This window comes from Penicillium digitatum, chromosome 3 (assembly GCF_016767815.1).
Source record: "Penicillium digitatum chromosome 3, complete sequence".
NCBI lineage: Eukaryota > Fungi > Ascomycota > Eurotiomycetes > Eurotiales > Aspergillaceae > Penicillium > Penicillium digitatum.
The window spans coordinates 136,710-158,191 of record NC_089386.1 but is presented as its reverse complement, the minus strand read 5'-3'; the positions used below and the strand labels follow the sequence as shown (position 1 = coordinate 158,191).

The window sequence follows — 21,482 nt, the reverse complement described above, 5'->3', positions numbered from 1 at the left end:
CTATGCTCTCGGATGCCAGCACCGCAATAGCGATACCAGGGACAGATGAAAAGAGGAAAAGATTAAAACCAGTAGAGTAACTATTGACTCACAGAGAAAATAGAGGAAACATTGCAGATGATTGCATGCTTGGTCCAGATACAACTGTTATCGTGGGGACGGGCGGTGAGGGCGGTGGCGATTGACAGAATCGGCCCGATCTGCCTGTGTCATCGGCCTCGGCTATTTCTTGTTGATGCCCTCTACTCGAAGTCTCAGTGTTTTGACCTGGGCCTCATATTTCAAATGAAATACTCAATCAACTCTACTACAGTAATCTCAGAGAAACTCACTGCGTCTACATTTCGATATCAATGGCTAAGGAGGTTTTGTTTTTCATAAGCATAGCCGCAGGACCCTTGCATAAAATTGTCACAAAGACAGCGAAGCCCTGCGTGACGATGCAAAGAAACATTGCTTGTCTACATGTGCATGTGGTATTCAATATTTGTATCCATCTCTCAAGACTTAACGAAGACTTGACATCACCACTAAGACAGAGCACTGATGAACAACACTCAATAATTAATTATGGCCTTGGAACTATTGTATCCTGAGATTAATACAAGAAGAGCGAAAGGAGACAGGAACAGAAAGATGCAAAGCCTCCAAAATTAAAACAGCATGTGGCCTGAATTTAGCGACAGCCAGAAAGATTACAAAAAAAGCCAAATAGCTCACTCCCCATCAAGTGTACCTCGGAATCAGAGATAGAACGCCGTCGCAGCAATTTTATGTAGACACACAAAGCAAGAATTAGACGGACAGACAGCAAGGAAATTCGTGATGGTTGCATCAATTCGCCAGTATTTCGGAGAGGAGACGTGGTGATGATATCGATAGAGGGAAATGGGAAATAGGTGGGGGGAATCCATAGTTTGTGAGAGAGACAAGAGACAGAGACAGAGACAGAGACAGAGACAGAGACAGAGACAGAGAGAGAGGTAGATATTGAAGAAGAGGAATGTACTGGTTCAAAATAGATGTGGCTGCCTTTTTTTGTCTTTCTAGAATTCGTGCCTGCCCAGCGCAGTTTCATCAACAAGTTCTGCTGAGCTGCCTGTAAACGACATCTCATCGGGGCTTGCCTCGTGGATGTGGTCGTGTGCCCGGTATTGAGGAACATAGCCCATACTCGAGGGCCGTCCAGCTCGAGGCCCCGTTTGCTTGCTCGAGGAGTTTGACCTTGACCTTGAAGTAGAGGTCATAGACAGACCTCGTTCACGAGATGGCGAGCTACTCCCACTGAAAGGTAAGCGCGCGGTGGTGGAGCCTTCTGGCTGGAGATGGTGCTCGGAGCGCTGGCCTACCTCAGAGTTGTGCGACTGGGTTTCGGTCAGAACTGAAAGACCAACCCCAGTCAAATCTGCGTCTTGTTCACCAGGTGCCTTTGTATGGTGAGAACCCGTTCGACTCGGCAACTCGATGCCACCACCAATTGAAGTTTTAAGTGGCGGTAGTGCTGGCGGGCGTGTCTCACTTGACCGCTCGGGATCCTGGTCATTATCTGAATCCTGATAGGGAACATGGCTAGTAGAAACATTTCGAGAATGGCCGGCAGATGGCGTGCCTGTATCATCCTGATCCTGATCATTATAGTCTCCTCCTCGCGGGAATAGACCTGGAGGAGGCGCACGAGCACTTCGAACCACCTCAAATCCTTTGGCATTATCCTTGGTTTTCCTTTGGAGCAAGCCTCGGAACCAGCCCGTCGCAGAGGAGACTGGGCCTGTGGGGTCAGCTGGGCCAGTTTTTAACTTTCGGGTGCCGCTGTGAGAGAGCGGTGGACCTCGAACACCGTAGTAGAAATCAACCTCACGAACAGCATAATCCTTCGGCTTGCGTGGGGTATCGAGCTCCATATCATCCTTTGGTGCTGCTAGATATGCTGGGACAGGTGTGGCCCGGCCAGACATGGTGCCATCTCCTAGGTCGTCTTCGGTTTTGACTGCTCGGCGGCTTGCTCTTGATTTCAAGAAGCCCTTTGACGGACTCTTCCCCTTCTCGAGAGCAGCACTTTCCGGGGGGGTTCTTCGCCCCGGGCGGGGTGGTCGATAATAGGGATCGCGGGGGTTCTTTCCCATCATCGTACCACTACTGGGTGAGCTAAAGAAGCCGGCACCTTGATAGGCAGTCGAGGTAGGCGTGGGGAATCCTCCACTGGGAGCACAACTGTGCGTGCCCCCTTGCGATCCGGGATAATCATAAACAGCGCTGGCTCTGCCATCACTAGCTGTGGCACGGTTCAGAAGCAGACCGGAGCTCCCAGAGAGACTGTGGGGACGCGATCCATCAAATTGAGACGACATACGGTCATCGCTGTGGCCAAGCATAGCAGCGTCCGACCCCATGCTCTGGCGAGTAAGATCACGCCGCGGAGTGCGCCTGGACAGCTGACGCATACCAAGTACCTTGGTCAAGCCACCACGAGTGGTACCGCCTGCACCAGCCAATCTTGCCAGGACCTCGATCAATGTTTGCATCGCATTGAGGAAGAACCCAAAGATTAGAACCATGGCATGTAGCACAAGGATCAAATATCCGATCCAGCCTCGCGCCGCATCCGAAACCGTCAATGATGGCATAAATATGACGCTCAAGATTACAGTCAAGAAACGCACAATCGAGAAGAGGCAGTGGTACAGGTTCATGTGAGTCGGTCCTGAGAAAGGTCGGAAAGCCAGCAGGGTTAGTATGGAAACAACTTCGCAAATGGCCAGCATTACCACCTGAGCAATGCCAGATGGCTGCAGAGCACCAATGGCTATCCCGCGAGCGATGTTCAAGATTATCGGCACGACACCGAAGGCTGCTGCATCATCACAGTATGTATTATATAGTGGCCCATACAATAGCACCGTAGGAAGATCATCAAAGAGGTGAGACTTGGGTCGTGTGGTAAGAATCACTCGAATAACCCAAATGGAGAAGCAAGCGAGAATGATAAGCACGACGGCTGCCAAGGCAACACTGTAAGCGGTCGATTGACGAGCAATAACCAGCTGGAAGAAGGAAAGGGAGATAATCGGCAAGAGAAGGAAATTGAAGACAATGCGAATGAGGTTACCTAGGGTAAACGGCATGTTTCTGGCACGAAGATCTTGATCGGTATTGTTTGCCAACTCACGATACAGCCATCGAAGTGCGAATGCAATCTGGAATAGCACTGTCACACACGCCAAAATTATAAGCACCCATATCATCATCCCAGGCCAGATATCCTGGGACGAGGCCATACCAACCAGATGGTTCATTCGATCGAGGCCATAAGTTCCGTTGATAGCATATAAGCCATCAACAACGGGATCGCGGCCCATTCCAGAGCTCACGAAACTCTGGTTGAACATGAGAGTAGACCATGCTCCCTGACTTACAGCAGGCTGGAAGAAACCTGGGTAATCCAAAGAAAGCGAACCCGTCAAGACTGCGAACTGGAGGTATTGCAGGCAATCTGCAAACCCAGGAGTGACGAGCCGGAGAACGTCCTCATCACGGCCATAATTGCTCGTCCACCGAAATAGATCAGTTGTGCCCCAAGGGCTATACATGGCGGCGATGATGGTCGCAATCCCCACAAGTATCAAAATTACAAGAGGCACATAGGTGATGGCACTTTTGAGAGGCGTTCCTAGGTCCGGCGTAGCGCTCAATGAAATACAGGCGAGCTGAGCCGCGGATGCATCTCCAGAGCGAACCGATAATAACGGTGTGATGGTCCCGAAACGGTAGGTTGAAAGCATATTATGTTCAACGGTGAACGCTCGTAATGTTTCCAAGTCACTCCTGCACGGGAAGAATGAGTCAGTTTAAAGGCACAAAGACCTATCTGTTTCAGTAACAACTTACAGGTTGTAGTTGAAGACTGGGCCTAATGGGAGAGTACCTTGCGTGACCGAGTCACGGAAACGAGAGGCATTGTGGAAGGGTGTGAAGCTGAGTACATTGAGATCCGTCATCAGCGTGCTGTACTTGTTGTTGGTGCGGCTCACATCCTGAATCTTCCCATCGGTCCAATTGGGATTTGTCCAGACGGAGGAATCCGGTGCGGGGTAGTGTGCGGTTCGAGACACGGTTCCTGACACATTCCCATATACCGTGATGGTGAGCGGATGTAGAGGGTTGGTAAGGTTGAATTTGACGGACACGTTGGTAGGGACGAATTGAAGTTGTAGAGGGTCGGACTCGAGGATAGTTTTTGATATACAGTTTTCAAAGTCCAATAGAACAGCAGCGGCTGGCGCCGCAAAAGTTATTAAGCAAACCAGTGCAATCCACCACGCGGGGCTCCATGGTTGTGCTCGGCGATTCGAAGTGTCGCGCCATGGCCGACCTTGCAAGATGTGCAATCCACTACGTCGCGGCCACCTCGTTCCATTCTGTCGAGATGATGAATTTTCATCCAGCTCAATCTCCGTCGAGCTGTACATGTCTATTTCGGGCATCCGGGATGACCTCCTCGGGGAGGTCAACCCCCGGCGTAAATAATCGAATCCACGTTGTGTTGGCAATGGGTCAGCGTCGGGGTCTCGTCCACCGTCCGCACCCCTTCTCAGGGTCGATAGCCACTCGAGATTGATAGGTATCTCACTGCAGAGAATGAAGCAAGGGTACTGAAGTCTCGTGCGATGGGTTTGGGAGGGAGGGGAAGGGGGGGGGGGGGGTGTGGTTCGAAGTTAGATCGGTACCTGGAGGTATGTTAATCTGTGCGTTGTAAGTCGGCCGCTAAGTCATCAAACACGGCATATTCCGGAGGACGATCAAAAGTCCAAGTTAAAGCAAAACAAAAGGAAGGGAAAAAGTGGCTAAATTTTGGCAGGTTGGTTTGTTGCTGCGCCTTGTTTGGTCTGGCCCTGAGTTTGACGGCTGACTAATCGACCATCCTAATAATAGGCTATACTCTATTTCACTCATTTAAAAATAATTACGACCTTGAGCTAAATACGGACAAACGAGATGATAAATCAGTCTTTTTTAGGACATTCAATTCCATCGTAATTGCACCCACTATGCCGGTTAAAGCCGACTCCCCCCGGGAAATAAACAACCAACTGAGACCCTGAGTCTCTCGACTTGATTTTACTACTCTCCTTGTGCCAAACTCATGGACCGAGATATTGTGTTCGATGAGTGGAAGACGTGTCTTTCTATATTAAGATCCTATCATCTTTATGTGTTGTAAAAGCACTCCCCCCTCATGTGTCATGGCCGACTCTAAATAATCGACCAAGGCGGAATGGAATGTCTCAGTTGCTGAATGGTGACCCCGTTATACCCGAAGCTCAAGGCTTTTATCCTTGCCGATCAGTTTCCGGCAAGACCTGGCGTCGGCTATGCCGTAGAAGTATGAGTTTGGGAGGTTACTATATGGTGATCTTGTCCCGGGTGGTGAATAGGTTGTAACTTGCCACATTGCTTTATAACGGGATGAGCCTGGTCGATTTCATCGAACAAATCGGACAGCATCAGATGAGTGGCAAGCTCAGAACGACGTTGCAGATGATGGGAAGCCTTTCAGGGTCTAGTACCCTGCATTAGCTGCCTATCTCCACTGGTGGTTTCGGCCCTGGGGGTTTCTAGTGAGACAAGTGCGGTGGCACTACTGCTCATATGTTTGATATACAATTTAGGTGCCGGGACGGAAGATCGAATCGGTTGGTCAGATCCCGGTTACCCCATGGTGTTAAATGTTCATCTCGAGATGGTTAAGACATGCATGTACAACATAGTTCTGGAAATTTGGAAGCATACCGAGTCAATAAACAACCAATTTATAGGGCTATACAACATACGATGTTTCACTCCCTACTCCGTACATAAGCGACATGAAAAATTGCTAATCAAAATTTTAACGCCACATGGAGTTCTCATTTAATAGTCTCATTTTCATCCCAAAACGTTACCTAAACTAACCTAGCCCCGTTATTTAAAAGCCGCTTGCCAAATCTACGGAGTGTGGAGCACACTGTCTCTCTATCCCTCCAAACAAACTGTGCCAACTCAACCAACAGTCCTTGGTCACTCTCTTGAATCTTCGGCATTGCCGTGAAGAATCCAGCATGAGGTCCAATCATTGAATCTAGATCTATCATTGTTCCTAGCTGGCGTTAACAGCTATTACTCCAATGCTCGACAAGACTGCTGTGTACTAGCACATGCCCTTGCAGTTTTCAACATTGATTGTCTCCGTGTGTCTCCCCTACTCGGAGGGGGGGGTTGGGGTTCGATGGTGAATATTTAGCTTCGAGATCACTCGATCGAGCATTAAAGGTATTAAGCTAGCCGCCCCGAAGCTAGTTTTGATAGTCTCCGATTTAAAGGCTTTGATTAGTGTGTAACGGACAAAGATCCTCACAGCACATGGAAAGGGATCAACTGATCAATGACGCATTAGACTGACCACAGGATCGGACCGAGCGGGGTTCGTTATATTTCACAGATAAACCAAGTGCGCTGCTATATAATTGGTCCTAGGCATATTAGAGCGAGAGCTCTGATTTTATGGTTTTTTGGCCGAGCGGAAGAATGTTTGTGAGGCATATCCTTCAAACTTTTTTTTAACCTAAACCTACGGCTTTTTCCACTTTAGAGAGTTTAATACGTACTATTAAATGGACTTAAGAAAGTTAATAATACAAGTCTCCCCTATTTCGTCATTTTCTATGGCATTTAGCACCTGTCTAGCACCCTAAGTGTGTCAGGGTGCGGGCTGGCAGGACGGTATGATAGGAGATGTGTCAGGGTGCGGGCTGGCAGGACGGTATGATAGGAGATGACTGGCAGGGACAGGTCGTAACAGATCAGATTCACATTGACAGGCAGGTACAGGCAGGGGCAGGCTAATATACAAGACGTAGCTCGAAGAGCTACAACAGGATCTAGAACTGAAGTTCAAGATAAACAGGTCGGAGATCACGTGTCGTGATCTTCCTTTTACTAAGCATTACGGTTCACACCGTGACAAAGTGAGCTCAATTATAGTGTTAAAGTGTCACGGTGCGAACCGTGATGCTTAGTTAGAGGAAGATCACGGCACGTGATCTCCGACCTGTTTATCTGAACTTCAGTTCTAGATCCTGTTGTAGCTCTTCGAGCTACGTCTTGTATAATAGCCTGCCCCTGCCTGTACCTGTCAAGTGGAATCTGATCTGTTATGACCTGTTCCTACCAGTCATCACCTATCATACCGTCCTGCCAGCCCGCACCCTGACAGAACAGGTCATAACACAACTATCGCTAAACTACTATACATGTCATAGCACATACAATTCTGTGACTCATTGGAGCCCATACACAAGACCTTGGCGCATTTGTCATTCTCAGCATGCAGTGTCGCAGCGGATGCTCGTGGATTAGTAATGCGGTTAGCAGACTGGCTTGAAGGCGTTTCTCCAAGTGTTCAACATCCTATCTTCGGCAGTTGAAGCGCGTCCACCGTGGGTAGCACGAGGTGGTTGGTGGGTTAGGCTAGAGTGAGAGGAGAGTGAAAGGGGTGATTTATGCTCGTCGGCATGGTTAGGTGGCCTCGAGTCGGCCTGTCGCGATGGCGAATCGTATTGAGGCCCGTACTGCCTCTAAGTTTGGCGTCCACTTTTGATCGTCGGAAGGGGACTTCCCTCCCAGGTAAAAGGACAGATTTCCTCGGTGAGTGTCGGTACATTGTAGCATCTCCATCCGGTGTGCGGTCCACTTCCGACATCGAAAGAGGAAGTGCTCCACGGTTTCCTTAGTTTGTCCGCACGCACACTGGTCCGTGTCGGCCACGTTGATTCGAAAGAGGTATCCGTTCAGTCTTGCCATGCCAGTCCGAAGTTGGGCTAGCACAGTCGCTTCTTTCCACGATAAGCGGTCATACAGCAGTCGCGTGTGTTTACCTGGAAGTGCGGCATCTACTCGTTTGGCGTGCTTTCCGACGTCCGCCGGTAAGGTATTCCGGGGGACTGTTTGAGACCGTGCGAGATTTAGTGTGGTCGATTTCATCCTCGGGGCGTGTTCTTGTAGGAGGGCATCTTCTTGTGTCGAGGTTCTTGCCTGTTCTCTAGCCAAACCTAGCAGCTTGTTGTCTTCACTGGCAGGAACCCAGCGCAATTGAACATGGTTTCCGTTTCTCTGCAACTTTTTAATCAACTTGTATATCCGACACACGAACTCCTGGCCAGATTGTTGTCGGGGGTTCCTGAGTGTGAGAACCGCCGCTTTGTTGCTTGTGAGCAGCGTGATCGTGTAGTCTTTCAGTCCTGTCGCCGTGTTCAACACATGTGCCATGGCTGCCAGTTCTGCAGAGAATGGATTCTGCTCTGCTCTTGCAGCCAAGGTGATGGATAGCGCTTTGTGTTTGAGCTTTCGATTTCGAGGTGGTCGTTTCTCGATGGCCACTCCAAACACCACCAGCTCGTTCCGTGCAGAGCTGCTGACCGCGACCTGCATGCACCCGCCCGCTTCGGCCGGGGACGCATGCTGCCCATCAAGGTCGGTCTGCACGCGTTCCGCCCAAGGGGATAGCGTGAAAGGGTTGATCGTTTCTAATGTCTCCATGTCGATGTGCTTGAGCGTATCAGCCACGTGATATAGTGGTGAGCGGTGGTATCGTCTGAACTTTCTGATCTGATCTGTACACCGGCGAAGAGGATTGGTTTCCGGCAAGGTGTGGATGTCTGTCCAAATTTTCACGGCTCGTTTCCAAAAATCGATGTTGTGCCGTAGCCATGTGAGCCTCCACCTCTGCGACACTAGTCGCGACCGTGAGAAATGTCCCCACGATGGCTTGCGCGCCTACTCTTTGGACTCGGTTGATCGGCCCCATGGCTTTATCCTTGCACGCGTGCATCCAGACATTGGAGGCGTAGTCCACGACTGGTGCTACCGTCGATGCGAATAGTTGTCGCGCGGTTGCTGGGGACAGGCCTCGGAGTCGCCGAAGCTCCATCGCTGCTTCGAGACCCTTGGACGCTGCTCTCGCGATATGCTCCTTGTACTTGAGCCTCGTGTCCATCAAGACACCCAGGATCTTAACGAGGTCTTTGGGTACCACCGTCTGCCCCTTGATCGTGAATGGCGAATGGTCCGATTTACGCATCTTGGGAGCAAAGTGTATGATGGCCGTCTTGTCGGCCTCGAATGTCGCTCCGCTTCTCTTTTCCCAATTGAGCGCCTCGTTGACAATGGTTTCAATTCCTTCCCGGTTACTCTGCGCGGTGGGCCCAGTCACCCATGCGGTAAAATCATCCACAAAAGCGACTGCTCCTCCTTGACTGTCGATCTGTCTTTGCACGAGGTCTGCGTTGAAGAACAGAAATAGAATCGGAGACAGGGGCGAGCCCTGCGGCAGTCCAGCTTGCGGCAGGCTTTGAGTCTCAGATAATTGCCCATTGATCAGCATATTCGCCGTTCGTTCCGAGCAGAAGGCCTCGACCCAACGAAGCAACACCTCTGGCATGCCTCGGGCTTTCATCCTCTGGATCAGTCGTTCTTTGCATACTCCGTTGTAGGCTCCCTTGACGTCGAAGCTGATCAAGCCCAGCACTCGTCGGCCACGCCATGCCGCATAGATCTGCTCCTGCAGGAACAGCAAGGCTTGCTCTGCGGAACGCTGCTTCCGGGCCCCAAAATGGCTCGTCGGGAGCAGCCCATGCGTCTCCACCGCGTGTGAGATTCTTTCTGCAACCACTGATTCCAATACCTTTCCGAGTGTCGCAAGGAGTGAGATGGGCCTCCATGCCTTTGCAATGGTGTAGTCACCTTTATTCGGCTTCTTGAGCGGTGCACTTCCGGAAATTGGTGTCACCACCGGCACTGTTTCAGTTTTTCTCCGCTCGTAATGCCAAGATGTGTTACTCCATATTGAGGAAGTTATCGGAATATTGATATTCCATATTTCCGAATACAAGATCTTACCGAAGATAAGTTACGTACCTACGTCTCGTAAGCGTATGAGCGATTCATAAGAGACTAGAACGTTCTTTTAAATACAAACCATGTCAAACAAAACCTGGCGCAATGGATCTTACATACTTGGCTACCTGTCATCTTCCTTGTACCAAGTGGCAATCTTAAGCGCTTATTCCGAACCAAACTGCACGGATTGGATCTTTGGGATCTGCATTCCTTACGTGCTTACAGCATATATACTCATGATTCTGCAGCTGATCACTGTACTAAGCTTGTCAGACACCAATTCGTTTTGCTCGATGCAATGGTACCACGAGTAGGCTCCTCAGTGGCGTTTACTGCCTTAGGGTGATGACTTACACTCCTTCTGGTTGTGAAGATACCTACCGACCTGAACTACCCGATTTTTGGGAACGGACTACCTCGTATGCTCCCACCCCCGGCTAATTGGACCATCAATGCACCCCACCCATATTCTGCCCCTCGCCCGGTCCCGAGGAAAGTTCATCTCACCTGCAGCCATCACAATCCAACAAACTACTGCCAGTCGTTGAACAAAATAGAGGAACATGGGATGGACAATTTCTAACTGTGTTCACTACCAAATCGAGTGGAAGGTTACTCTGAATAACCGGGCTGTGAAAAAGGACACCGAACAAGGCCCGGCTCTGCCACCTAGTTGTTACTGGCAGAAGATAAAAGAGGAAGCTGCGGATCGTTTACGTCGGGAAATCGCCTCTGACCGACGTGTAAGACTAGACGATACGTCTGTTGTCGTATCTGTAAATGATAGTTCCCAACGAGATCTTACCAAGAATTTTGAGGGCACTAGTATTGATTGGACAATAGTGGAAAAGCAGCTGCTATCGTGGGCCCATCTATACCGCCTTGGCAAGCAGCTTCTACTCCAGATATTAATTAACTATGTAGAGGATAATTCGTCCAAAGTCGACAAAAGAGGAAAATCATCCGTCACCAAAAGGATGCTCGGTGTACGAGACGCTGAGATTGACGTCGAACAGGCTTCCGGTCAGCAATCAATTTGGCGAGATGTTTACAGAATTATGCGATGTCCTGGACCTCTATGCCGCCACGAAGGACATTACTCTGGGCAGGACCCGGACGGAAAGAAGCATTATAAACTACGATCGAACCACCTGAAGAGTCTCGTCAAGTATGTGCAACAAGGGGGGGTTATGGAGACTCATGATGACATCCCTGAAAGTCTTCGCGAACAGCTTTATGCCGAGGAGAATCAGCGTCTCGAAAGACAGAAGAAGAGCTCGAATAACCCTGCAAGCGGATTGACATGTCCTCCGATCCACCTTCACGTCCTCCCAAGTTTCAGTTCCCACCGGTTCTGAACTTACGAACCCAGCTTCTCAGCAAACTGCATCACTTGATATCCCTGGGCTCCTTGATAAAGCGGTCGAGGAGTATGCTATCTGGCATCAGTTGCGAGTGGTCAGTGAGCCCTTCAAGGAGAATATCCAAAAAGCCCGCGATGTGGCCCTTGAAAATTGCCTCGATCTTAAGCAGATCCACCAAGATCAAGATCCTGGATTTTTTGTGAAGCACGGCGTGAAAGCGGGGGCAGCGCGACGTTTTGTTAGCGACATTAGCGATTGGGTGAAGCAACACATGGGACACGAACAGTCATGAAGAGCTTTCGTAATTTGGTCAGACTTTATACAGTGAATAGAGAACATCCATCCCAGACATCCATATTTGGTTTTATTCACCAATCATCGAAAAATAGTGAAGCAAGAGTCGTATATCTGGCAGTAATAGAAGCAAAAAAGAATCATGTAAATGTTCCAGACGTTATCCAAACTGGAACAGTTATGAAGCTAAAAGAGGGTGCCGTGCGTGCGTTGAATAGGGTACACCCATAGAACTACTCTCCCGTGACTTCAAGGGGAATGATGACATTTCACACAAACTGAGTGATGTCAGTGAAGTGATTGATGGAAGCCAAATATCAAGGAATCTTAGCAATTAATCAATGAGTACCATCACTAATAATGCCTGGATTTACGAGCTATTCTCCTCAATGAGACGAATTCCGTTTTCGTTGATATTATTTTGTTCGACCTCTTCATCAGTGTCATACCATCCACCGAGCTCTGGGCACCAATGTGATCCTTCTTCGATATCAGAGAAGAGTTTGCTTTCTATGAAACCACTCAGCCGAACATGTTTGGTTGTATACTATGAGCGAGAGATCAACGTCGCATACCAATGTCAATCTCGAACCTGGAAATTAGGCTGAGACAAAGAAACCTCTGAATGGTGCTCATAGATAGTGCTTAGTTACCGACCAGCCACACAAGCCTGCATATCAAAGACTGTCCGTTTTTTTACCACCAGCCACCTCGACACTGGTTCCTCGTCATAGACTGCATCGGCATCTCCTCTTGCCTTCAAGCATTGCCTACCACATGCTCCAGGTTGTCCCCTATGCACCAAAATTCCCCTAGGGCATACATACACCTTTTTAGTTCCCCATCCAGGGTAGTACTTCACGCTTGTATCCGTGGACAGTGTTGTACGACATGGGGTTCCTTCATCTTCTTCGATAGAACACTCTACAGATAGCGCATGGAGATACTGTTTGTTCTCAAGCCAATCTTGGAGTCGAGCAATTTGGAAATATTTTGCCTCTTCAAGAAGGGCTAGATACAGCGCGTGGTCGTGTCCTTTGCCGATATCATAAAATATCGGAAGCACCCTACGCCGAAGATAACGTAGGATATGTTCAAATAGAGTCGGATCTGCATCAAGGAAGTAGGAACCGTCGGCACGGGCATCGTCCCACCGTCCGGACAACAGGGAGGCAAAGAAGTTGCTCTCAGGTACTAGTGTTTGAAGAGTAGTGACAAATCGGCGCTCCCCCACCTGCAGAGTTATCTGCCTGGCTTGGGTGGGAGGTGAATTTTGGCCCGTGCCTTCATCGTCGGGCATATTGTAGAAAGTTATTGAGGCTTAATTCAACAATTGATAAGCAAAGTGTTAGAGATACTAGAGATCTACGATGAATGTAGATGTAACTGGAAATCTCTTGATGCGTTGAGAGAGAGAGAAACTATCTACATGCTATGACTGAGACTAAGTACTGGGAGCAAACAGTGGTGGTCACGTGGCCTTCCAACACAAAGACTGTAACAACTGTAATGGTCGTTCCATCATTGCTTAAATAGTGAGATGACCAACTACGAAAGATAAATCACCTGAGACGAACGGCCAAAAGAGCAATGCCATCATCATGATGTAATACACAAACTGACGCAATGAGTACTGTATAACGTAACGGCGTGTAAATAACCCTTGAGGGTCTTTTGTAAAATGCGTGACTGGCCCGAATCACCCATAAAATGAAAAGTGGAAGCTCTCAGGAAGCGACATGTATAGATCCTTAGTTGGTATCTGTTGAACGAAATACAGCGTACTTTTCCACTAGACCATAACAAAAACCAAGGTTCCTGTTTATGGCCTAGGGAGGCCGTATTTTGAGGTTTGACAGTATCTAAGTTTCTGCCGTCCGAACTATATCGGCTTTTTATTAATCCGCAACCGAGGCTCTTGACAGCTCAATCTCCCACCCAAGTCGTATAAAGAGGCACGATAGTCACTTCGCAATACGCAATTTCATTTCTTTAACAGAAAGATGTACTTTCGAATAATCGTTGAGTTGTTCAGTCTGACGTTTGTTTTGATGATGCTTCCATGTATCGCTAGTTAGTATAACTCAGGTCCTAGTTGGTGTGGAGAGGAGCTTAATAAATAGGGGCAGATGGCCGAGTTTTCGTTTCAAGTGATCACCTCTCAATTAAATTTGGTGAATTTGTGATAGACCGAATTAAAAACGCTAGTGTATCTCTATCACTTTCTAGATGGGCGTGGCCTATGGGGACTTGATGTTACGCGCTTGGACAGCTGTCTCTACTTCTTGACGTGTTGGGAGGGGCTGACCTGTGCACGGACCACATCTCAGATTGAGGCACGGTACAAGGCGAGTGCGACTTTGGAGCCTATCCTGACAGGCTACAGTCGCAGCCGTTATTGCCTTCCATATGGAAATACTGGTTTCAACCCCGAGTAAGTTCTATGCCACTATATACCGTGAAAGCAAGACACTAGAAATTTACACCACGCCAATCCAGCAAAAAGGTCGATTTGTTCGACTGGCCTCTCATAGATAATCATCTTCGATCTCGCATTTCACTCATCTTTTCCCCTGTTATAGCTCTTCAATACCGAGACCAGCGTTTCGAAAATGGCCCCTTGCACTTTTTTCCCTTACTCCCACCTTGCCAACACACCATTCAAGGAAGCTATCAAACCCTTGGTCTGGATCGTCTGCGTAAGACTGCCAGTGCCGCCGAATGAGCGCCTTTAACTCCGCAAAAAACTCTTCAATCGGGTTCAGGTCCGGCGAGTACGGTGGTAAACACACTAATTCGACCCCCTTATCAAGACAAGACACATCTGCTCAATCCTCTCGGAATGATGAAAGAATGCATTATCCATGATGAGAACCGACTTAGGCTCAGGAGATCTCCCACAATTTTCTAAAAGTTCCCCGATAGAATCTTCAAAAACTAAGGCATCTGTCGAGCCTTGAAAGGTACGGGAGAGTAGAATTCCATCTTGTGTATATGCAGGGAGAATCTGATACCGTTGATCGCGATGAAAGCTCGATGCTTGGACAGGTGTGGTACCAAAAGGAGACCAGCCAGTTCGTCTGAATCCTATTCGCTTATCACATCCAGATTCATCAACGTAGACGAGATGGCACGAGCGAAATTCGGATACGTTGATAAACGCGCTATACTTATCACAGTTACTCTTCCCCTGAACCCCTGTCTTGGCAGTAATTCAATACATTTGTACAAATGACAAGATAAAAATAGCTTCTGTATTAACGTTGAATAGTCTGGGTTGTTGCTAGAGCGTTTCTACTGTAATCCGACCGATATGTGGTACGGTGACTCCTCAAAACTGAGGGCTTCTCTTTCGAGGCAGTCGAAGAACCGGCATGTCACGTAACTTTTGATTCTCATAATGCTCCTCCACACTTGAAACAAATGGACATCGGAAATGCTTTGGCTAATTATCGGCGGCTGAATTGATTTGAGGGATTTTTAAGCCACAGGTCGTAGCGTAGTAGTCTGTACTGTGAAATTCCACTTCATGGAGATGATTACAAAAAACCTCAAATAAACAGAAAAAAGCAGAAAAAAAATGTAAACCGCGTGAATAGACAAGCGCAGGTGCAACAACAACAACAAAAAAAAAAATCTTCCCGCATTCGCGCTGGGGGATAGGAAAACCCAGTGGGGAAAAACCTATGCCCAGAAGAACTACACACAAAATACCCGAAACGGAGATGTTGAATCAGCCTCGCTGTTGTGGAAATCCGGAGGATCCCCAACCACTAAATACCACTCAGTATACCTGAGCTCATAGTACAGCGCGTTTCGCAATGTCCAACGCCTCTCTCAACCGTGCAGCCATGGATACCAAGTCGTTTCGCCGGCTTGCTGTGGAGAAGTTCTCTCCCGCAAGATCCGTCAGCATATCATCATCAAAGCCGCCGACGAGATCTGGTGAAAACATTTCACTGGGCCTTCCTCCCCTACTATATATCTTTCAGAAACCTGAACGATGACGTTGTCCATGAAGCGCTTCATAGCCACCTTGTAGTATGCTTTCAAGATATCGTGTATGTCAAAAACGGCTTGTTGATCGTTGCTCAAGTGAACACCTTTCAATACTATTTTCATATCGAAACCAAAGCCGTCTTGGAGCCCGAGACCTTCAAGTCTGGCTATGACTCTTTCCTGGCGGATCGAGGATAAAGTGTCAGCGAAATAGTGGTTCACGGTCTGAAGGATTCCTCCTCGTTCGTCATTCACTATCATCAGCAGCTGGTCGTGAGCTTGGCGGTATGTCTCCTCTCCGGGTTGAGATAGAACCCCTTCTATTTTCTCTCGCACATCGTTGTCGGTGATGATTTTTGCAAAAACCTGTTGGTTTAAGGAGTGCACTGCAGAGGCAGTTTTTTTCGAGATAAACTATCGCAATTTTCTCCCACGGACTGGATTGTTGTCGAAACATATTCTGGAGCACAACAGGGTTGACAGTGCCAGGTAGTTCAGAGCCGCGCGATTCAAGGTAGTAACGTCGTATCCAGTCGTAAATATTTTCCAAGTCACCTGCTGGTCTGCTGAATTCCGGATCGTTTTCATCTTGAATTGTACGAAAAACTTTGGCATGACCCCCTGTAGCCATTGATGTAGCAAAATCATCTGCATGCTGCCGCAGGTGCATACGAAGCTTGAGCGGGCTTTGTGCTTCCAAGTCGACACTATAGTTCCCAGTCAATGCTCTATCAACTTCGTTTCGATAAGTAGATGCTAGACGTGTCAAGAACCTTATCTGTTCGGCAGGGGTTTGGCGAGAAGGTCCGAGAATCTCCAGCTCTTTTTGCGTGTCCAGAGAAAGCTTTTCGATATCTGCCACAACCGCAGGAAATCCAGAGCGAATGTGATCGTATTAAAAGGTGGCCCAGAAAGGATTTCAAGGCATTGATACCGACTCGATCTTTCTTGAGTTCCGCCCAGGGATGCACCATTGAGAAAAACTCTTTCTCCTTTCAATGTCGGCCCTCGATAGTTACACCCTCTTGAATTTCCTTTGTGGAGCGGTTTCTTACAGCGAACCATCCGTGAGTGAGACGCTCAACCTCATTTTTAGCGATGCGCAAAACCTGAGGCGTTTTCAGCATGGCGTTCACCTCAACATAATCAGACACTTACACCAGCTTCATCTCTTGCCTGCAGCGCATCACATTTGGTGACAATTCCAACAATACGTTTACCTGCTGGGTCAGCGGCACGTGCCATTGAAAACCTAGTACAAGTGAGCACCTTCCTTACACTTCCTGGTTGGCAAGATTATTACGTGCATCCATAACTGCGCTAACGATATGTAAGCCCTACAATTCTTCAACGACCCTCTGACAGGGATTCACTTACAGGATGATGGTACGCTTGTCAGTCATATAATCCTCGATTAATTTCCGGATAATGGCACGGTCCTCTTCGGTTTGAGTCGGGAAGTTGGTCCTGGATGTGATCTGAGTGGTCAAGGGTACTCCAAGTTCTCATCGAGTAGAATTGCCATTTGCTTGTCGCAGGCCGAAACTGGCTGCCTTCCTGCAGTCCTTCCCTTTCTGCCGGTCGTACCGCACGTGAATGCTGACTGATTGGTTGGCTCTCGGTGGCCCATCGGTGTGCCTTGTGGGTCACTACTGGTTGGTGACGGAGAGGTCCGTAACAAACGGGGACTTCAGCTGACTTTATGCCCGGGTGCTTACTGGATTAGCTCTGTGCTGCAGGTTCCAACGTTATGAAGCCAGCTATCTTGCGTTGCCTAAAGAGAATGGCTTAAATTCAATAAGACATCCTCAGATGACGTTGTCTCCCCCAGGAACCATCAGTCTCCGGGAGCCTGATACTAGCTCCTAGAAACCGGATGGATGCTCCTAGGAACAACACGGGTAGTCCCAGGAGCCCCTAAGCTCCCGGGAACCTATAGGTGGGGCCCTAGGAGCGAAGGGCCGGTAAATGACCATTTAGATTATGCAAGACAATGCCTATGTTCGAGTTCGGCAATCAATTATCCATGACGGGGAAATCTACAAAGCCGTGACTACACCCCATCTACGGAACTATTTTTTTATTGCTCTACATCGCTATCTCCAGCCGCGGAAAGCAAATCTCTTATCGAATAAGCGACTGCCTTTTCGTTCCTTTCCGAAATAGAACTGACCACCAACAATCATGATCTGATAGTCGTTAGTTCCAAGAAGCTATGCTTATTCACCAAGGCTTATAGAGACTAATAATGACCTACACGCCACTAAGTTACACGCCACTATCCTAGACTTGCCGACCGAGATTTTTTGGGTGATAGCCAACACCCTACGGGGACTTGAAATTTCTGCTCTTGCTCGAATCAGCCGAATAATCTAATAAATGAAGAGAGAGGGTTCTTGGGTACAAGGAAGCGAATGTTAAACATGAGAAAGAGAGGGCGAACGGAATGGAGGGGCAAAAGGGCAATCTGCTAAGGACTACATCTCTTCGGAAATCTGGCGACCGATGCTGACGTGGATCAGGGAGATGGCATTGTGAAAGACGAGTCTGTTCTGGCGAAGGCTTTGAAAGTGCGCAGTGCTAGTGGTAGAAACGCTTATTATCATGCAATATGCAATCTCTCATTAAAAAAAACAGACTGTATGCAACCGATTCTCTCAGAGAACACGTTAACGCTTTACATCGCCTGACTCTGTTCGCAAAAATCGTGTCTTTGCTCGTGATCGCTTTGGAGCTGGCCGACATTTCAATGTAGAGCGATGAAAGTCGATAATCAATGCCCGCCTGAGCTCTTCATTCCAAAGGATATTGTCGCGCCGAAAATCTTCGTGGAAGATTCCTAAAGCTTCGATTTCCTTATTCGATTTGTTAATATGTTTGAGAAGCCCCGGCGTCAGCTCCATCGTTGCTGTGCTTTCGCCCCCCCAGCCCATAACGAGCATGTGACGAATCTCTCCAGCCCCATGAAGAAAATAAATTTTTTTCAAGTCGATTGTACCAAGGAAAACAGGCACAGCGGATGCTTGAGCCTTCCGCAGGACTTGATATACCTGCGCCTCGCGGGAGACTTCTTTCCAATGACCCGACGTGGTCCCTTTCCCAACGACAACATAGCCATATTTATCACAAATGAGTTTAAATGGCGCGCCGTATGCCCCGCAATTTCCAAGGGGCGTACATCGATCAATGTTTTCATCCAGTTGTGCTTTGAGTAACCCCACTAAATCCTCCGAGGTGATGGAATGTTTCATGACATCTTGGCCCCGACGATGGAGCTTCATGTTTGGGCAACTGTCGTCTAGGATACCTCCAGTCTGCAACCCGAATAAGCATCGTTGGGTGCAAAATTGTGCATCATGGCGTTTGGAATGGCTGCCTTTGTCTTTCGCAGCCTCGATTTGACGAGCCGCTCGTTGCGCAGAAGGGGAAGATCTGACCTGGCTGAAGCTTCGTTTACGTCCCGTCGCTTGATTCGAGTCGGAGCCTGACGAGTCTGGCGACTGCGTCCGGTGGCGCACATCCGAGGGCGCACAGCTGGCTTGAGACCTCGTGGGCATACGGCGACCCGCTGTCGGAGATTCCAGTGGAGGCGACGATGGTTGGTAGTCCGAACTCGATTCTGGACTCACATACTCTGAGTTGGTACTGTCGGAGTGCGGAGCGATTTGCTGCAAGACTTCCTTGGGAATCTGAGAACGAGCGTGGTCGAAGCTCGTTGTCCACAAATGGAGCCGCGACCGTACAGTATTTCTCCATTCCTGGTCACGAACAGGGGAATGGAACGCCATCAAATACAGACACAGAACCCTAGCGATAGACGTCTTCGGCTCTTGGGGACTCTGTTCGCTGTTAGGATCACAGAAAAAGTAGTACAATGTGCTAGGATCGTCGTATGGAACGCGGAGAAGGACACGAGCGACCCCATTCGTTACATAAGAGTACTCGAGTCCCTCCTGGATCATCACGTGGTATTGCTGGACAATGGCGGAGCAGACGAGCCGCTCTGCATTGTATTTCAATTTTTCTGCGTGATCCGTAGTGATTTTATTTGCTCTAACCATGCATTTCCATAGATCCATTTCCCTAAGCCCCACGCGAAGGGCTTCGACAGAAAGCTTGTGGGGCGGCTTGTATTCGACCGTAGTGAGGAGGGTGTCAGTGTTGCCGTTGACTCGGTGGATACAGGACTGATCAGGTCGGGGGTTGTGTATGCCTGATGGTTGGTTTGCATTTGCTTCGCTACCGCCTTGTGGATTGAAAAAGTTGGTGTGATGGTCGAACCGAATTCCGTCTCCAAGTCCGAACTCGTCTCGGGCAGCGTCGATTTTGCATAGCTCTGCAATGATATCACGGACGTGATCTTCCACGGCGATTTGCTCGTAGTTCTCGAGATCTTGTTCACTACTGATTGGGCGGAGACCGAATCGTCTAGCATTCTCCTTAAGCACATTCAAGGGGGTAAACAATTGTGCTCGGGCTTCCTCGGTTGGCTGGAGGTAGTTACACACAGAGCTATATATCTTTTGCTGTCGAGATGAACAATCGGTCCATAGTGCTAGTCGTGTCGGACAGAATTTTCCGGTGGGAAGAGGTATGTTCCCTGTAGTCGAGCGAGATAGTGTTTCGACTCTCAATGGTGGGGCAAGTAAGCTATGGCAGAAGCGTAGGAGTTCTGCAAATGTCGTTTGTCGATTACGCTCTTCAGCCTGCTTCCGTCTCTCTTCAGCCTGCTTCCGTCTCTCTTCAGCCTGCTTCCGTCTCTCTTCAGCCTGCTTCCATCTCTCTTCAGCCTGCTTCCGTCTCTCTTCAGCCTGCTTCCATCTCTCTTCTTCCTGCAAAAAGAGTTTCTTATAATCGGTGGGGCTGTTATTGGCCATTGGGTCGTCGAAAGGAAGAGAGGGATTAGGAATACCTATCCAGGTGCGACCGGCGCTAGCTGGCTTATCAGTTGATCCGTATTTCGGCAAAGATATTATCCGAGATCCGTTGCTGCTATGATTGGTTGTCGGAAGCTCAAGACAGGCTGAAATCTGAGGTGGGAGAAGGGACAATAGTTCTAGGCCTATGGCATGCAATCTAGAACCGATGTTTTGTATTATGTCCGTGTCGCAACCACGGCCCGGGGAAATTGTCAGAGTTCGAGTATAGTGGGTTTTTGGTCGCTGACAAATGTTGTGCCTTTTTGGCCGGCTGGTGCTGAGGCCAGGAGCAGATGTAAAGCGGTCAGTTCTATTTCAGAAAGGAACGAAAGGCAGTCGCTTGTTCGATAAGAGATTTGCTTTCCGCGGCTGGAGATAGCGATGTAGAGCAATAATTAATTGTTCAGTAGATGGGGTGTAGTCACCACTTTTAAGATTTCCCCGTCATGGATAATTAATTGCCGAACTCGAACATAACCGTGCCAAGCGCCCAACCACCCATCCTGGGTAGTTGGTGCGCCCCACCAAACACAAAATTTCCAATTTATCATCACTTTTGTACCTATTTTTCACCACACCACGATGTCAGACCGAACCAAAAAAATGGAAACCCAAATCCAGCTTGCAGTCAAAGCCTTCTCCCAGGCTAACAAGCCTAACATCGCCCAGCTAGCGCGGGAATTTGACGTACCATACCATCGGCTTAAGCCCTAAGCCCTAAGCCCTTCGATATCTCCTTTATAATAGAGTGCTTAATCTTGCTGGCCGTTCTTTAATATTCGTAGCATTTCGCACTTTGCAATAGAAACCCCGAGGGTTGAAATTGAATACCCTATAAATAGTTAGTGTATAAACTATCAAAATACGCAGGGGACTCACAAGGTCCTTTATCAAAGTCTAGACTTGGATCAGGATTATATCCTCGATCACAAGAAGGTCCAATACAGAAAGATCGATCAAGTTCATCATCAAGGGG

The 21,482-nt window shown here is 48.5% G+C and overlaps 6 protein-coding genes across 6 annotated transcripts; all 6 read right to left on the bottom strand.

The window, feature by feature from the left end:
• Positions 1-1,046: 1,046 nt before the first annotated feature.
• On the bottom strand, positions 1,047-2,624 carry Pdw03_7628 (Integral membrane protein; the record flags this gene model as incomplete). Its single annotated transcript, XM_066101720.1, has 1 exon — positions 1,047-2,624. The coding sequence occupies one exon, from the start codon at positions 2,622-2,624 to the stop codon at positions 1,047-1,049; it is 1,578 nt and encodes a 525-aa protein (XP_065956803.1).
• A 62-nt stretch (positions 2,625-2,686) lies between these two features.
• Positions 2,687-4,481, bottom strand: Pdw03_7627 (Integral membrane protein; the record flags this gene model as incomplete). Its single annotated transcript, XM_066101719.1, has 5 exons — positions 2,687-2,701; positions 2,766-3,106; positions 3,163-3,205; positions 3,282-3,822; positions 3,886-4,481. 5 exons carry the CDS (start codon positions 4,479-4,481, stop codon positions 2,687-2,689), a joined length of 1,536 nt encoding a protein of 511 aa, XP_065956802.1.
• A 7,477-nt stretch (positions 4,482-11,958) lies between these two features.
• Pdw03_7626 (Potassium channel tetramerization-type BTB domain) lies at positions 11,959-12,888 on the bottom strand (the record flags this gene model as incomplete). The annotated part of the gene is made up of 4 exons (XM_066101718.1): positions 11,959-12,098; positions 12,164-12,180; positions 12,242-12,358; positions 12,416-12,888. 4 exons carry the CDS (start codon positions 12,886-12,888, stop codon positions 11,959-11,961), a joined length of 747 nt encoding a protein of 248 aa, XP_065956801.1.
• A 2,499-nt stretch (positions 12,889-15,387) lies between these two features.
• Positions 15,388-16,832, bottom strand: Pdw03_7625 (Interferon-induced GTP-binding protein MxA; the record flags this gene model as incomplete). Its single annotated transcript, XM_014677293.2, has 7 exons — positions 15,388-15,565; positions 15,624-15,634; positions 15,702-15,973; positions 16,026-16,294; positions 16,361-16,431; positions 16,643-16,696; positions 16,746-16,832. The coding sequence occupies 7 exons, from the start codon at positions 16,830-16,832 to the stop codon at positions 15,388-15,390; spliced, it is 942 nt and encodes a 313-aa protein (XP_014532779.2).
• Positions 16,833-16,861: 29 nt separating this feature from the next.
• On the bottom strand, positions 16,862-17,773 carry Pdw03_7624 (dynamin; the record flags this gene model as incomplete). The annotated part of the gene is made up of 5 exons (XM_066101717.1): positions 16,862-16,907; positions 16,965-17,054; positions 17,175-17,225; positions 17,306-17,315; positions 17,761-17,773. 5 exons carry the CDS (start codon positions 17,771-17,773, stop codon positions 16,862-16,864), a joined length of 210 nt encoding a protein of 69 aa, XP_065956800.1.
• Positions 17,774-18,256: 483 nt separating this feature from the next.
• On the bottom strand, positions 18,257-20,464 carry Pdw03_7623 (Protein kinase-like domain; the record flags this gene model as incomplete). The annotated part of the gene is made up of 1 exon (XM_066101716.1): positions 18,257-20,464. One exon carries the CDS (start codon positions 20,462-20,464, stop codon positions 18,257-18,259), a length of 2,208 nt encoding a protein of 735 aa, XP_065956799.1.
• Between the last annotated feature and the right edge of the window lie 1,018 nt (positions 20,465-21,482).